General features: G+C 54.9%; 3 protein-coding genes across 3 annotated transcripts; all 3 read right to left on the bottom strand.

Annotated features, from left to right (window-relative positions):
• Positions 1-1988: 1988 nt before the first annotated feature.
• Positions 1989-3557, bottom strand: CGCS363_v002266 (uncharacterized protein; the record flags this gene model as incomplete). Its single annotated transcript, XM_036634115.1, has 1 exon — positions 1989-3557. The coding sequence occupies one exon, from the start codon at positions 3555-3557 to the stop codon at positions 1989-1991; it is 1569 nt and encodes a 522-aa protein (XP_036499091.1).
• A 1344-nt stretch (positions 3558-4901) lies between these two features.
• On the bottom strand, positions 4902-7088 carry CGCS363_v002265 (RING finger protein ETP1-like protein; the record flags this gene model as incomplete). Its single annotated transcript, XM_036634114.1, has 2 exons — positions 4902-6113; positions 6165-7088. 2 exons carry the CDS (start codon positions 7086-7088, stop codon positions 4902-4904), a joined length of 2136 nt encoding a protein of 711 aa, XP_036499090.1.
• Positions 7089-12580: 5492 nt separating this feature from the next.
• CGCS363_v002264 (uncharacterized protein) lies at positions 12581-15069 on the bottom strand (the record flags this gene model as incomplete). The annotated part of the gene is made up of 2 exons (XM_036634113.1): positions 12581-12681; positions 12735-15069. 2 exons carry the CDS (start codon positions 15067-15069, stop codon positions 12581-12583), a joined length of 2436 nt encoding a protein of 811 aa, XP_036499089.1.
• Positions 15070-16651: the final 1582 nt, after the last annotated feature.

The raw sequence follows: 16651 nt of genomic DNA, 5'->3' as shown, positions 1-16651 counted from the left end.
AGAAGACGAAAGAGCTTGGTACGCGAAATAATCATGATTAGAGCCGGCGTCGACTTTAGCGAGCGATGCCGTGTAAATAGAATAAAATTTCTGTCACATTCCTCTACATTTGCTCAGTTCCTCCCCTCAGACATCCAATGTCAAGAGCGATCCATTCATCTCCCAAACATCATGGTATGCTTGGCCTTGATGCTTCGCTGATCTGCCTCTCCCGTTTGCCACAAAGCTCCTTCATTTTGCTTGTCAAGCATTCAGAGAGGACCCTCTTGATAGTCGTGCCACGAACCTCATCGATGCCCATTTGCGCCTCGACTTGCTGTTGATTGACAGCCTGCCTCCATCGTCGCCTTCCATACATCGCCGCGGAGGCATTCTGGAGTTCGTCAATGAGGGCTTTGCAGAATTAAATTTCTGCCGCCAGTCGGGCTCTGTCCTTGGTGGCGTCCTTGACTGTCCGGTACAAGGCAATGCTTTTCACGCATAGCTCCGAGATCGCGATCAAGCTGGCCGTGAGGCCGATCGCTTCGGCAGCCATGTCGTTAATAATGAGAGGTTGAAATGATCATAGTTCTCTGACGACTGGTTGCGAGAAAACAAGAAGAAAACACGGAGTCTGGAGATGAGGAAGAGAAATGTAGGTAGTTGGGAGAGATGCTTGGATAAGTAGACTTATTGCCGAGCCAACGTCTGCATGCTGCTTTTCAGATATCAAAGCTCTATGTCAATGGTCACAGACAGGAGGAGCCTTTGACGCGCCGGTTATCCATGCAGTGAAGCTGCAACTTTCTGCAAGCCCAGCAAGTGCTCCACAGAAGCACCTCCGTTGTTGAATGGTGCCAACAAAGGAATGGGAGGGAAAGCACCATTGGACTGAAAATTTTCGAACAGTATAGCTGCCTGAAGCCCGGAAAAGAGAGAAGATGTGGCCGAAAGATCGTCCACTAAAGGTCAAGGGGGACCTTGAAACGCCTTTGCCGTCAAAACTTACAGCAGGGCCTAACACACAAGGAAAACAGGCCTTTATCGCCTGAATATTTGCTGATGAGTTTTGCTATCCGAGCGGAGACTTTCAGCCATTCAGGCGGGTAATGGGCATAAAAAACGACGACGACAACGACGATAGGGATAGGGAGGGGGATAGAGACAAAGATTAGAATAGAGACGATAGGGACGACAGGGACGGTGAGAACGTTAGTAATAGCAAAATAGTTTGAATAAATAATTACTAGGCCTAATATAAGTAGTAATCCGCTCAGATAGCAAAACTCCTGCTGGTTTTAGTCTCCCAGACAGCCCAAGATCACCTGTTTCCAGCGAAATTCATCAGCAATATCACGGGAACCGCTAATCAAGGTCTGACAAGCCTCAATCTCAGCGGTGAGTCTAGCCTTGTCCTCGGAGCATGTTGACGCTGTCAGGATATAACAGACGCACTTTTCTGAAAAGTCTAGAATGTAAAGAAAGCTGGCCGTCAGGCTGAATCTGTCTTACATGCCATTCCCGCGCTGCAGCTGCAGCTTTTGACACAAACGGTGTAGGCAAGTAAACAAACCAGGCGAAGCTCTACCTTGCTGTGCATGAAACTTTGGACTAAATACTCGCTGGTATAGAATCGAGACTGCCTCAAATCCCTATCCCTACTCCGCTGTATTTTTTGTGTCCTTAATATCTCCTATCGAAGGCGATAGTAGTAACGACAATCACAAGGACGGGGACGGGGAAAGCGACGACAGTAACGGCGACGACAATGTCGACAAGGTAGAGTACAAAGCCACAGGAAACGTGATCGCTCTAGCAATGGAAAAGACGGCGGCCTATATATTCCATGTTATTACTGAACTACTACTGCTTAACGCCAGTCATGCCTTCCCCCGAAAAGTCTCGCGGATGCACCTAGACTCCAGCATAATTTCAAAGCTGTCCCACCGCCCGTAAACATACACTCGATCTAGTGATTTGAACATCGTCTCGCTGGCATCCTGGATTGCTCAAGTGTCTGACTCGCTTGACTCGTCTCTCTTTCTTTTGAGCAACTTGCGCTTAAGCTGTTCCAAGAAATCATCGAAGAGCGAAACATCATGCTGCTCTTCGGAGGTTTGGTCTTTGGGATTGGTTCCCCTTGGTAAAAGCTGAACAGTAGCAACCAACCAAGCAAGCGCCGCTCTTAATTCGATATCCGCTTTCTTCAATTCTCTGGGACAAAATGTCATGACTCGTTCAAAGGTTCGCCAGAAAGGACGCCCACGATCCTGCCGGGCCTTCAAATACTTGGCCATGTTCTGATGTCTGAAGTTTCCGAACATTGGTGTGATCGTGCTGCTAGCCTGCCGGGGAGGTTGCATTGGAATAGCTGGAAGGCTGCAGTTGGGGAATTTGAGAGTTCCTCCTTTTGCAATGAACTCGAAAGCCGTTTTCAAGCGGCTGTTCCTGTCCCCCGTAACGTCGCTCTCATCATCTCTCAGGTCTTCCAAAGTAACATAGTCGCGCTGCTTCTCTGCTTCGTCCATGAGCCCGAACTGATGCAACATCCATGCATCGAGCTTGAATCTATTCTCGTAGCACCAGTCGACATTATACCAGCCATCGAGCATTTCGAATTCGTTATGTGGGAATCGGTCGAATGGGTGGAGAGGCTTGCCAAGTTGTTGCTGGATATCATCGGAATCTTGACACACTTCGCTATAAAGGGTACCGAGCATTACAGCCTGCGGTATCTCTAGGCGCTCTCCATAGCGTCGAAAAACCACCATGACGTCTTCGGCCTCTTTCAACATTTGTTCGACGCCATGATGCTCATTGGTAACGATGCCGTGCATAAGCTGCATCGTGATCTCATGGCGCACTTGGTCATTAGTGTCAAGGACGAGTACTTCGCCATCGGTACCAAAACGTATCACCGGGTTTGTAGGTGCGATCAGCATGCCGACTCCGTCTTTATCTTCTTCGCGCGTGCACAACCCGCCAATGCTCTCACCCTCGAGATACTCCCTCAGAATGACACCAATGTATCTTTTGCTTCCGGGGTAGTTCTCTGCATTATCGTACGTCTCCAAGACCCATGTGCCATAGTAGTCAGGATTAATGGTCCCAAGCCCAGTTGCAGTTTCATGGTGAAGGTGTTGGAGGACAGCAGCCCGGCGACAAAGATCAGAGTCGGCTATGACCGAATTCCCGTAGCAAACCGCATCCATGACTATGGCCACGATACATTGCTTCCTGTTACCAAAGACGGGAATATCCGCATGTCGAGGGTTTCGCCGAGGGGCCTCGTCGGTCTTGCAAAGGAGGATTTGTCGGTCGTGACTTGCTCCGCCAGAGATCGTTCCAATAATCTTGAGCTTCAGTGGTTGGTCATCCTCATAATGAGCGTCTGGATTGAAACAGCTGGGCCGTTGAGCGGTCAAGTCTTTGAAGGAGCGGCCGTCGGGTGTCGTTTCGTCGCGTTTTGGAGACATGCTCGCGGAATGAGGGGCAACGGGATTCGGGAAAGGCCGAAGTTTCATGGTGTTACCTGCGGTATACTTCGCAAGCGCGTCGCGCTTCCTGGCGGTCACCATGGTGATGTTTTTGCCAACTTGCCAAATGTGAGTGAAAATGTCGGTCAGTTTGATTTCCAGATGGCGCGACGACGAATCTTTGTGAAGGAGGACTTGGCGACGTTGGGGGGGTGGATGGAGAGGAGGAGTGATGGATGGGCAACGGCGAAGAGGGGAAAAAAGAAAGGGGAAAAAAAGGTCCAGAAGGCAATCCGAGTGGTGAAAGGTAACTGCCAAAATTTCAGGTAGGAAGAACCAAAGGGAAGGTGCGACCAAACCGCACCTTGGGTATACCACCTTGGTTTGCAGCGCCACGCAGAGAAAGCCAGGTGAAAGCTTAAAAACCATCAGTTCAGTTAACCCAAAAATACACGCGCCAAAATTCTACTACTGAATCCTTCGAAAAGACGGAAGCCTCCGAACTGGCGTTGCACAATATAACAGTAGCAAACAGAACGAACCCACAGACCACGCAAACGAAAAGAACCAGCAGAAGAGCGCGCAGTATTAAGAAAGCTGCTGCTATGTAACTAACTCATTCTTGCGAGCTGGAGCCAGCATCCGGCTGTCATTTTATATCACCTCCGTTACACCTGCCTAGCTTGACAACACTTGAAGCGATGAAGGGATTTCTGCCGTAGGCACGAGAGACACGAGAAACAGAAGTCTCCAGGTACGGGATGGGAAAGATGGAACAAACGAGAACTGGGAAGATGAGATCTTGACAAATAGAAAGGACGCATGTCCGACATGGGAAATGGTCACAAAGACTCGCGACCGCTTGAGCGCCTGCTTCTGAGGAAAGTAGGGTCAATCTTGCCCAACATATTGTGCCTTCCCGGGTCTTAGACTCCCACCCCTTGTCTTCCATCTTTGGATGTCGGTGTCGCTGGCCTTCATCCTTAGCTAGTTGACGGCAGAATCACCGCCTCATTCAAAGCGCGGTGGGTTATTTCGAGTCGAGATGCGTCCAAGTAACGATTGAAGGATATTCATGCCGCGGGGGCTCTAAATCGTAGAGTCGAACCCATCCGGCCACTTGACCAGTATCGTGCCTCAACACAATACCGCGCAACGAGAGGCCGCCCAGACACCTGGATCAAGAGCAAACACAAGCCTTCCTACCATTGCCAGCCCTGTGTCAAATGGCGTGGCCGAAACGCCACTACTTAGCGCAACAGCCAGCCGGATTGGGGTGGCCTTGCAGCCAGAGTACGGAGCGTGGCCAGAGACCGTCCCTAGATGGAATACTCGCTGGTAAATTCCAAGGTATCGCTGAACTAGTACTGCTACACTTCAAATCATGCCTGCCCCCGCAAACGCCTCGCAGATGCACCATAAACGCCTTGACCGCACGTTGGAGCCTCACTTCTTGGCTCTCCGCTTGCCCTTCTTCGCAACGCTAACGCTGCCTTCAGCGACCTCACCAGCCTCGAGCTGGCCCTCGTTCTCCAGTTCCTTGAGCTTCTCCTGCCCAGAAATAAACATGGTCAAGTCCCGATTCATCTCCTCCAAATCCGCAATCTGCACCTTGTACTCGCCGTCCTTCTTCTTCAACGCCTCGAGCTCGGTGTTGTTGTGCTCCACACGCTTCATCAGCCCCTGAGTGACCTCCTTTTCTTCTTGTAGAGCCTTGCCGAGGTTTCGTGCGAGTTCCTGCGACTTGGTGGCTTTGTTTCTGTCCCGCTCTGCGTCCCGTTCTAGTTGTGGGATGACTTGTGTCTTGAGACGATTGAGTTCTGTCTTGAGAGTCGCGTTCTCTTCCAGCGCGGCTGAAGCCTGTGCGGAGGCGGATTCTGCCGTTGCGGCGGCCTTTGACGCCTTGTCCGCCACCTTGCTGAGCATCTCCTCAAAGTACACCCGCTGCGACTCAAGTTGGCTCGTGAGAAGATGGGTGTACTCCAGACCGATGTTATCCAACTTTGCCCGCGGCACCACATCCTCGTAGCCCCCTTCCGGTCGGTGGTGCTGTCCATTGCTACCTGGCAGCTCGACGACCTTGCCGTCGCCTTTGTCGCGGATGAGGCGATGGACCCAGGTATCGCCCGCATAATCCCAGACATGCTGCGTCTCGAGCTCAAGCGCGAAGCTGTGTGCCGTCTCTTTCCAGTGATCTTTTGCGTGACCACCTTTGTATCTACCGCAGCCGACGTTTCCGCAAATGAGGCAGATCCAGAGGTCGTCTGGTGAGTCGCATGAACTACAGAGATTTGACACGGAGGAACCAAACGGTTGGGTATACGGGTTCGACGGGTCGTATGTGGTTTCAGGGTTCGTGTGTCTGCAGACGGGACATCCTGAGCCCTTCCAGTTCTGGAGACAGTTGCAGTGGAAGACGTGCTGGCAGGGGATCGTCATGAGACCGGTTGTATCGTCCATACGTTCTAAGCACACCGGGCAAGTAGGTAATTCGACGAGGTTTGGTGTAGGGGGAGGGAAGGGTTTGAGGCTGCTCGACGCGGCGACAGAAGAGGACGGTGTAAACGGATCGTGGTTGAGGTCGGGGAACGTGCGGTTTTCTCTTGTCGGCGTCTCAAAAGTGATAGACTTGACGAACACGACGTGACAAACCTGGGCCTGGAACATATTAGTACGACCGCCACGTCCTATGCCGATATGACTACTCACCTCCATGCTGTTGAAGACCTTGCCGTCAAACTCCCTCTGCCACTTCCGCGCGCGCTCACTGTTGCGGAACTTGAGGAGGACCAGATACCGGTTCATCCTGGCGGTCATGACCATCCGGTAATGGCTGATGTCGTTCCGCCATTTTTCACCCACGTATCCTAGGAAATCACCTGGTGTGAGGTAGCTCGGCACTGCCGGTATGCAGAGGGTTGTGCAGTCTACCTCTTTGACTCCATCGTCTTCTGACGGGTCAAGACCTAACTCTGGCGTCTCCTCCTCCTCGCGATAGAAGTGTACCACGCCCCAGCCAACCTCCGTGTTCTTCGTCTCTAGCGGCACGTACTTCGCCTTCGTTGACGTCCCCGCGAACGTGGGGCCCACGCCGAGCGCCGCCGACGAGCTAGCCGCTTCCGCCGTCATTTGCTCTCGCTGACGCTCGTCGTGCAAGTCGATGCTCTGTATGCTCAGCTGCCCAAATCTCCAGTCTCTAACAGCCGTTTCAGGCCGTATCGCGGCGGACGATGGCGGAGGTGGAAAGCTCTGGGTGCGCGCTCTCCACTGCCTTTCGGTCAACCGTTCGAGGTTTCCACCACTGTCCTCCTTTACAGGTGCTCTCGAGGGGCCGCAGTCAATCAGACCAGCGTTTACAGAGGTATTATGCGCTTGTGTGTTCGATCGGTAGGTATCGGCGGGAAGGGTTGTTTCGTATGACTGCAACGGCGAGGGTTGCGGTCTGTGAACGTAGGATTTCTTCGCGGATTTCCTAGAATGTGTCGGGAGCTCGTCGAAGATGTCGATCCCTTTCGGCGGAAGCCAAACTTCTTTGCCAGCCGAAGAAGTATGTGTCTTGCCTTTAGATTGGCCGTCCGTTGGGCTGGGAGTCGGGTAGAGCTCAAATTTCAAGTGGTAAAAGAAGGACCGCATAGCCTTTCGCAACCCTGCGGGCTGACGCTCGTCTGTGGGTGCTGTCGTAGTGGCCGGCGTGCAAATCGGCTAGCAAGTGATGGTATAGAAACGAGGTGTATTATGGAGGTAGAACGATTGTCGCCGAAACACTTCGTAAGGTTTGCTTAAGCTGCTCATAACAACGAGTGGACGGAGGTGTATTTCGGAGGAATAATTTAGGTGCAGGGTCTCTGTGGAAGGTGTTCCCCCACAATGGAACCCCACCGCGGGCACGGGTCCACTGGTCACGTCACTGATAAGGCGCCTGCATTTCGCGGCCGAACCAAAGCGGTGCTAGACTGTCACTGCAGGCGCTGTGTTTCTTTTTCCCGATGGATACAGAACCGATCTAAAAGTAAGAAAGCTGCAGCGATGAAGACTACAACGATGGCAAATGGAGGTGACGGGCGACCACAGCACACGATAATAGACGCTAGAGACGGACGGTGATAACGGGTAACGGACGACAGTGACGTTGAAAGACTACAGTGACAGGCGACAGTGTTAGACAATAGTGACGAACGAGGGTGACGGACGAGGGTGACGGACGCTGGTGACGGACGGGGTGATAGATGACGATAGTGACAGACGATAGTGACAGACGACAATGATAGCAGACGACGAAGCAGGACGACGAAGCAGGACGACGAAGCAGGACGACGAAGCAGGACGACGAAGCAGGACGACGAAGCAGGACGACGAAGCAGAACGAAGACGCAGGACGAAGACGTAGGACGACGACGGACGACGATGGCGGACGACGATGACGGACGATGATGACGGACGATAGCAAGGGCAAGGACGACGACAATAGATACAGACATCACGAGAGGGGACGAATGTAGACTTCAATGGTCTGTATTGGCGCTATTGAGCGCGTGGTGCCTGATTTACCAGGCCCTAACTAAGATATCATCATGCCAATGCCGTAACCCATAACCCATGAACGCCGGTGAGGAAAGAGCCGCCGCCTACTGGCCTCCACGGAGGCGCAGAACCAAGTGGAGGGTCGACTCCTTCTGGATGTTGTAGTCGGAGAGGGTGCGGCCGTCCTCAAGCTGCTTACCAGCAAAGATCAAGCGCTGCTGGTCGGGGGGGATGCCCTCCTTATCCTGGATCTTGGACTTGACGTTGTCGATTGTGTCTGACGACTCCACCTCCAAAGTAATCGTCTTGCCCGTCAGGGTCTTCACGAAAATCTGCATACCTCCGCGGAGGCGAAGGACCAAGTGAAGGGTGGACTCCTTTTGAATGTTGTAGTCGGAGAGGGTGCGGCCGTCCTCAAGCTGCTTGCCAGCGAAGATAAGACGCTGCTGGTCGGGGGGAATGCCCTCCTTGTCCTGAATCTTGGACTTGACGTTGTCGATGGTGTCGCTAGACTCAACCTCGAGGGTGATGGTCTTGCCAGTGAGAGTCTTGACAACTGGAAAATGTTAGTACGATGCTGGGTGGTAGATGTCGAGGAAGTCGATTACTTACAGATCTGCATGCCACCACGGAGACGGAGAACCAAGTGAAGGGTAGATTCCTTCTGGATGTTGTAATCAGACAGGGTACGGCCATCCTCGAGCTGCTTGCCAGCGAAAATAAGACGCTGCTGGTCGGGGGGAATACCCTCCTTGTCCTGAATCTTCGACTTCACATTATCGATGGTATCGGAAGACTCGACCTCGAGGGTGATGGTCTTGCCAGTGAGGGTCTTGACGAAGATCTGCATGATGGCGACTTCTGAGTGGTTGTGATGTGATTGATGTAACTGATGGTGGATGTAGAAGTTGTCGCTGATGGACGAGTGCTTGTGTGGGATGGAAGACGGATGAATGTGAGAGGAAGAAAAAGAGTGGTGGAGGAGAGGTTGAAGTAGTTAAATAGTAGGAGGCAGAGGAGATACTGGGCAGGCAGGAGGCGGGTGGTGACTGACCGCGGCGAACGGAAGGTAAGGGAAGGCAGTGGGGGGCGCAGGCGCAGGTGGAGAACCAACCTGGAAGGTACCTTACTGCGTCCTTACCTGACAGTTATGCGGTGCACTGAGGCAGTACGGATATGCCTTGTGTCCTTGTCTGGGGGAATGGCGAATGATTCATCAGCAAGCAAGAGCGCTAAGGTAGGCAGGAGCAAGCCGGAACCCTCCAGAACCAAGTGGACCAGGAGGGTGCGGGAGGTAGCCAGTACCATCCAGAAAGGCATGGACAGGTGCTGATTTCATGTACTCGCCACTTCTTATCTGCGCTATCGGGCCACCTCTCCCGCCGACCTGGAAAGGCTGGAACCCAGTTCTGCTGTGCCTGATGTCTCAGTTCGCAGCGCTGGACCTGCCGCTGGCCACTGACCACGACGGTTGGCCACTCGCCATCGCCGCTTCTTTGATCAGATGGCCTCGCTCATGCCGCCGTAGCCCCGAGACGCCATTCGACGAGTGGCTGCCGAGAGATCAAAGATCTGTTGTTTGTGATCAATGGCAGTTGCGAGATGCGAATCTTCAAAGAACTGGGAGGCGGGAGCGAGCTCGGGGGCCCGTCGGCAAGAACGTCTCGCGCAGGAGGGAGCCACTGTTTACTGTTTCCCCGGAGCCTTAAGCGTTAGGCAGTCTGTCACTGATGGGTCGCCGCCCCATCGCAACTCGCAACCCCTGCACCTGCTCCGCCTCTGCCGTCCACCTCGGACTGTCTTCATCAGTCGTCATCGCAGACGACTCAGTCATGGCTGAGAAGCGTCGCCGAGAGCATTCACAGTGTACGGCGTAGACCACCACAGCTGGAGGCTGGAATGTTTCCCCCCACGGACGAACCAACCTGCCAAACCGAGAAGGCGGGCGGTTAAACAACTGGCTGTCTTCGTTCTCGACGCTGGGCTAGGAATGTGTGTCTCACCCAACCGCACCGAGAACACCACCTTGACGATGGATGGCTGCAAACTCAACCAACTCACAGACGCCAGACCGACTCAAGGCCACACACTATCATCCAGGCACTGACAATGTGAATGCGGTGGCGCCCCACCCGCCACCCGGATGCCGGCCATTTTCAGAAACACGGCGACGCCTGACTGGCAAAGCGCGTGCAATGTGTCACTACCACCACCTTAATCGCCACTTGAGAGCCTCCAGTCAATCTTTTCCTCGTCCGAAGAATCGCCTGCCAATCCCCCGATGCCTCTAAAGCTTCTCTGGACCTCATCGCTAACCTCTTACAACGACTTCATCGGTTGTCCGTTTGCCTACCTTGGCCTCACCCAAGATGGCTTCATTTCCACGTCTCAGCGCGCCCGCGGTCGCCGAACAGTCACACCAGACCCCGACAGCTCACCCCGGTATCGCTATCGCTGGATCCCCGCATTTTAGCGCATGATGACGCCAGACGTCATTCCTCCCAACCTCTTGAGCGCCCGACCCTGATTTTACCATCGTTCGAGACCGACCGACGAACTGCAACCTCTTCGGCCTGCCTGCCCAACAATGTCCTTTGAATAAATTACCCGGGAGGAATGGGTGTGTGAAGAAATGTCTCTTTCACTGTTTCGGGAGCAAGCCACATGGATCACGGTAGGACGAGACCGATCAGATCCAGTCGAGAATGCTTCCCAGTGACGCTTTCGTTTCGTCGGAGAAACGAGACAGAGGGATTGCGACATCGCCATTTCGACGCTCGGCCCTCGTCAAGACGACTCACGGTCGGCGCCAGAGCCCGTATTGGCCAGCCGACCGACATCGTGGCACCAAAGTGCGAACGTGGCAGACTGGCAGTTCATGTCTGCAGCAGACGAACACCACCAACTGCACTCCTCGCAGCCAGCCACCGTCTTATTGGTTTGGCCTCAACGTGCCAAACCGCCAGCGCTGTCTCTGATTTGCTCCGATAAGGGTCCCCCTCCCCGACTTAACCCCGCAGGCGTTCGCGTTCTTGCGGTCAGCAGGCCATGAAGGTCAGTCAATAGTTCCAACTCAATGTCGACAGAAGTCAAAAAAATTGTCCAACGGGCGGAGGTCCCGTGAACGTCCCTGGAAACAATTCCGCGACCGGCATGGGGAGCTCAGTCAGCAGCAGTTGTCTGAATCGCATCAACCAGTGCACTGTCGGGAAGATTCGCCGCTACAGTCGGAGCAATAAACCAGGACCTCTGTAATCAACGGCGAGGCCAATTGACTGAGGATCCAGGAGCCAATCAAGCCTTCGGAAAGCCTAATGTTGTCCTTAGATTCACAGCGTTACTTTCAAGGGCTGTGTTGACTGCAAGGGTCCCGCTAGATCAGGCCACGTGCCAGACACTGCGAGACAAGCTGCACGACCATCGTGAACCGCAGTATATGCTCAGTGATTCGATGGAAACTGTGAGGCGACCAGGAGAGTGTTGATAACAACAAACAAATTGCAGGCATCTCTATACAGCGCTTTCTTGTCTCCGCTACTCTCATGATTGGGGCCTCTCAGTTCCTGGGACCACCAAACCTGTCTGTGAAGACATGGGCCTGGCGACCTGGCCCGTAATTGCGGGTTGGCTCACCGCTTCAACGCATCGTGAAGGGGGTGATTGCGGTCAACTTCGTAGAGTATAAAGGGCGTATCGTCTGTCCGTCCCGTCCACGTCCGAATGCAACCTGCCAGGCCCTCGCTCTCGGACCGAGCAGACTTGCAAGACGTAGCTATCCTGACTTGCTTGGTCAGTGACGCTTGGGTTCGGCGCGCTCTCGTCCTGCTCTCAAGCCTGAAGAGACCGCCGAGGCGAAGATCATGGCTTGTTGTCTCGCAGACTGTCACCGACGCGTCGACATGGCATGACCAAGTAGGCGCGTCAAGACACGTGTGTCCGCATGGCGTGGTCGACAAACAGGCCGAGAGACAACGAGGAATTCACGTTGGTTGCTTCAAGGTGCAACTGATGTGAAGGGCAAGAAACAATCTCTTCGATATATCGAATTTTGGCCTAACTACAACGGACATAAAAATGCCGAACCTATTCGGCCAAACAGAGCCTCTCCAAAAATTCTAGAAGGCGTTTTCATCCAAAACGTTCCCTTCTGCCACCCAGTAATTCCAAAAATGCATATCGTAATCGTCTATGCTATGCTGTTTCATTTCCGTGCCTGTCGTGCCGGCATAATCGTCTCCGTTAAATTTGGTAAACAACAAAAAATATTCTTTATAGCGCATTTGTCGCGTCTCTCTTCGCCGCAGCGCAGCCGTCAAGCCAACGCGCAACTCCAGACCTCTCCACCACGTTGAAAGCTTCGAGTCATACATTCGTAATGAATCATGAAAAAGGGTCGTAAACACATCGAGACGAATCGTGTTGAGAGGTGACCAGCCGCAAAAAGAAGTGAAGTCAGAGGATGTGTGTGTGTGTCTGAGGGAGATCATGTGTAGTGTCTCGTTCAACGCCGTCGCTGTGACCCGTAACATAGGAAACAATGCCCACCCGGGGGCTTTTAAATGACCTTCCGAGAAACATATATCGCAAATTATGACACAAGATGGTTAGTTGGCGCGGATGACCAGCTTCGACAGGAACTTGTTGGACAAGCAGTCAAAGTCGTTGCGGTCAAAGGTGGCCTCGGGGCGAGTGCGCAAGTACGACTCTGTGGCCGGGTTAGTATCGTCGCTTTTGGATGCCTAGTGTGATGAGACTTACCATGCTTGATGACGTGCTCGCGGACCTCGGTCATGGCCTCGCAGACGGCGACGTTGTTGTTCAACAGGTGGCCGTGCTTGGAGGTGTCCCAGTCCATGAAGGCGGGCAGCTTCTGGGAGATGGCGTGGAACAGGCCGACAATGACACCGACAGGAGTGGTCTCCATGTCGCTGCAGAACTTGTTGACGGCAGCGGGGTCGGGCACGCGGTAGTGGCAGTCGAACTGCATCTCCTCCCAAACGGCAAGCAGGATGGAAGCCAGCATGAAGATGGTGGGCCAGTTCTTGAGACGCTCACCGCTGTAGACACTGGAGTACAGGGCAGAGAGCTCCTCAAGAATCTCCTTCTGCAGCTCACGCCACATGTCGGCCATGGCGCACTTGATCTGGAAGTTGATCATGACGGGGGCGACGGTCCGGCCGTAGTACTTGGAGTCCTCGTCGTCGATCTGGCCGTCAAGGCTGACCTCCTCGCCCTGGTTCTCAACAAGGGTGATGTGAAGAGTGAGGTTGTAAGCCAGGACAAGCTTGAGAGCCTTGCGGATGACAGGCATGCGCTCCTTGACGTAGTAGCGGTGAGCGGTCTTGAGGATCTCAGTGATGAAGGGGGTACCCTCAAAGTGGTCCTCAATGAAGTCCTCAAAGCCGCCGTCAATGTGCTTGTCGAGGTAGTCGGACAGAGCCTCGACGGAAACACCCTTGGCACCAACATCAAGGTTACCAGTGCGGAGCTCAAAGTCGATGGGCTCCTGGTCGGTGAGGCAAGACTCAACCCAGTCAGCCTGGAAGCAGCTGTCGTCGGCGACAAAGACCTCGCGGACGTAGACAGGGAGGGCAAAGCCGTAGCCGTGAGTGATCCACATGAGAGTCTCGCTCTGGGCAAAGCCCTTGACGTTATAGACGGAGACGCCACGGCCAAGGTGACGCTCATAGTCGGCCTTCCAGTCCTTCATGAAGTAGCCAATGTCCTTGATGTCAATGCGAGTGCAAGGAACCTGCCACAGGCGGGCGTGAGAAGGCTGGCAACCAGCGCAAGGCTCGCCCTTGTCGCAGGTCTTCTTGAGGAACTTGCAGCGGAGGCAAGCACGGAGCTTCCTGATCTCGCTGGCCTGCTTGCGCTGCTCAGGCAGGAGAGGACCCTTTCTGCGGCCAACCTTCTTGACCTCGGAGCCGTCCTTCTTACCGGTGGAGGTGCGGCGGATGACGGCCTTGGTAGACTTGGCAGTGACGGGGCTACGTCTCTGGCCCGAGTTCCTCCGGGCGCTGACAATGGGAGGCGAGGTGGCACCGGAGCCGCTGGCGGGCGTAGGCCGGGTCGGGGTGGTGGTGGTCGTCGTCTTGATGGGCATCGGAGCAACGGCGGACGCAGGGCTGACTGTGTCGTGGTTGTGAGCGTGGTTGTGGTTGTCGCCGAAACAGTTGCGGTGGGATCCGGCGTCGACATATCCATCGGATTCGGGGGAGAAGGGCGAGATGGGGAACGGGGGAATCTCCTCATAGCTGCCGAGCTCAAACGAGTTGGCTCCATCCGACGAGTCCGAGTTGGTTCGCAGATGCAACGTCTGGCTGGGGTTGAAAATTGCCGCGTTGGGCTGGGGCTGCTGGAAGTGGTCAAAGCCGGCACCGGAACCCTGCTCGACAACCATTGACCATCCCTCTCCGTTGCTAGAGCTAGGCAGAGACAGAACCTCGAGGAAAGTACCGGTGGGCGAGTTGCTGCCGATGCTGTGGGAGAGACCCTCAATCTGCAGAGCGGAAGCAGCGGCCTGAATGTCGTGCCAGCTCTCCATACCCATGTTCCAGTTCATGGCGGGAACAGTCTCGTCCATAGGCGGCATGGTGTTGAAGGCGGATGCGAGCTGGAAGTTTGCGGCCAAAGCTTGAGTCGTCGCGGGGAGGAAGTCGATGGTATTCGCCTGGAAACCCGGGGCGTAGGGGTTGTAGGTGACGGGCATGTAGGCATCGGAGACGAACTGGGAAAAGTCCTGGACGGGGATGTGAGGCTGTTGCTGCTGCTGGTGCTGATGTTGCTGAAGAGCCCAGTCGGTCAAAGAGTTGACGGGTTGCTGGTAGGGGGAGTGATGGGAGTGCTGGCTGAGAGGCGAGGAGCTGTGGGAAGGCGAGTGTGCTTGCTGGTCTTCGGGAGGACTCGAGACAGCGGGATTCGAGGCCATATCGAGAGGAATGGGCCAGATCCTTTGGGCGGGCATGTTTGCGACGCTCTGGGGGCTGTTTTGCGAGGAGGGGATTTGGGAGGCGTAGGAGAATCGGTCCCGCTGGTCGAACGAGGAGAGGTCGAGGAGGTCGCCTCCACTCGAATCGAAGTTGACGTTCATGATGGGTTGGGCTGGGCGGCTGGTATCAGTCGTTCGAAAAGATCGAACGGGTAGGTGTAAGTCGAGGAAACGGGACTTGGAGGAGTGATATGGGCTTGGACCCCAGGACACCGCTCTTTCGTCGGGGGCGTCTGGATGTGGATGGAGGAGTTGTGTGACCCTTTCTTCTGCGGAAGAAGGAGGTTTTGGGGGAGGAATGGTGTGGGCTGGATGGGATTCGGGTGGTAAGAAGGGCGAGAGAACAGGACGGGGCGCCCCAGATGCGGGCATGCGTGGGTGAAGAGGAAGGACGACGAGCCCGCGAAAGAAGCGGTGAGAGCTGCAGTCGAACGTCCAGCCCCGGCCGGGAGGAGGAGCCAATGAACGGGGCCGGTGCTCCTTCTGCAGCTGCACGAGTGTGGAGCGGGGGGAGGCCGGGGTGGTTGCTCCAATGGAAGCTGCTGCGGCCGGTGGTGAGCTCTTGAGAGACTGGAGTTGGGGGGGAGTCTTGGGGGAGGCATGGTGGGTTTGGGTGGAGGACGATGGAGGGGGGAGGCTTGTTCACGAGGGCCACTGTTTGCGACGGGGGCACCGGGGGGGTGGCAGACGGACGGTGGACGGGCCAATCACCAGCCGCCACCGTGCGAGGGAGACGGTGTCTCGAGGGAAGAAGCACCGTATTTTGCCGGGGCGAGTCGACGACCACCACAGTGGCAGACTGGCTGGCAGCAGTGAGTGGGCTGGCGGTTGCAAAACGTGTGTTAAACGTCGTGAATGGTGCCAGGCCCAGACGGGCTTAGCGCCGACGGCTACTGGACGAAGGGCCCCGTTGAAAATGGCTGGCGAGCCCAGTTGAAAAGCCCAGATATTGGACCAGACGGTGCGAGAGACGAGACTAACGGACGCTAAGGGCCCCATCAGATGGAGTACGTACCCCAGCCATGGAAGCCGCGAAGCGACAATGGAAACGTTCTTTCCGCCTTTGGCGAGCTTCTGAGATGTGGTTCTGCCCTTTCCGCGGTCCACCGTCCACTGAGCCTCTTCCTCTAGGTGCCTAGGTACGAAACGAGATGCCATGCTAATGCTCTCGCTCAAGACACTCGCAGTGGAAGAATTAAGCAAACATGACTTCCGTCTTCCATCTCTGGAGGGATCGTGCAAGGTGACGATGGTGTACCTGTGCTGCTGCTGCTGCTGCTGCTGCTGCTGCTGTTGCAGTGGGTTGCAGCTAGCTGCTAGGTCCTTTCGTCGTCTTGCCTCGTCCTCGACCAAGTCTGGCTATCGTCTCACACACACAGTCGCACTCACACCCACGCGCACCCAACCAACCCGGTCACCACTCCCACTCCCACCACCACCAGTGACCACCACCACCACCTGGCACCACCAATCCTGCCCCTCCTCCATTGCGCAACTCGCAGCTGGCAAACCACACTCGTCCCGTCATCCACCCCGCGACTCATGGGCTTTGCGGCGAGCACACACGCACACACAAGACATCCAATTATCCAAATAGCTCCACAGGCTACAGGCGCAGCTGTCGTCGTGCTGGCCTCTGTGTCGTCGACCTGTCCCTGGAATAAGACTCCAAGACCTCAGTTGC

Source organism: Colletotrichum siamense (assembly GCF_013390195.1).
Source record: "Colletotrichum siamense strain Cg363 chromosome Unknown KSG_Cg363_contig02, whole genome shotgun sequence".
Lineage (NCBI taxonomy): Eukaryota > Fungi > Ascomycota > Sordariomycetes > Glomerellales > Glomerellaceae > Colletotrichum > Colletotrichum siamense.
This window is presented reverse-complemented; position numbering and strand designations above follow the sequence as displayed.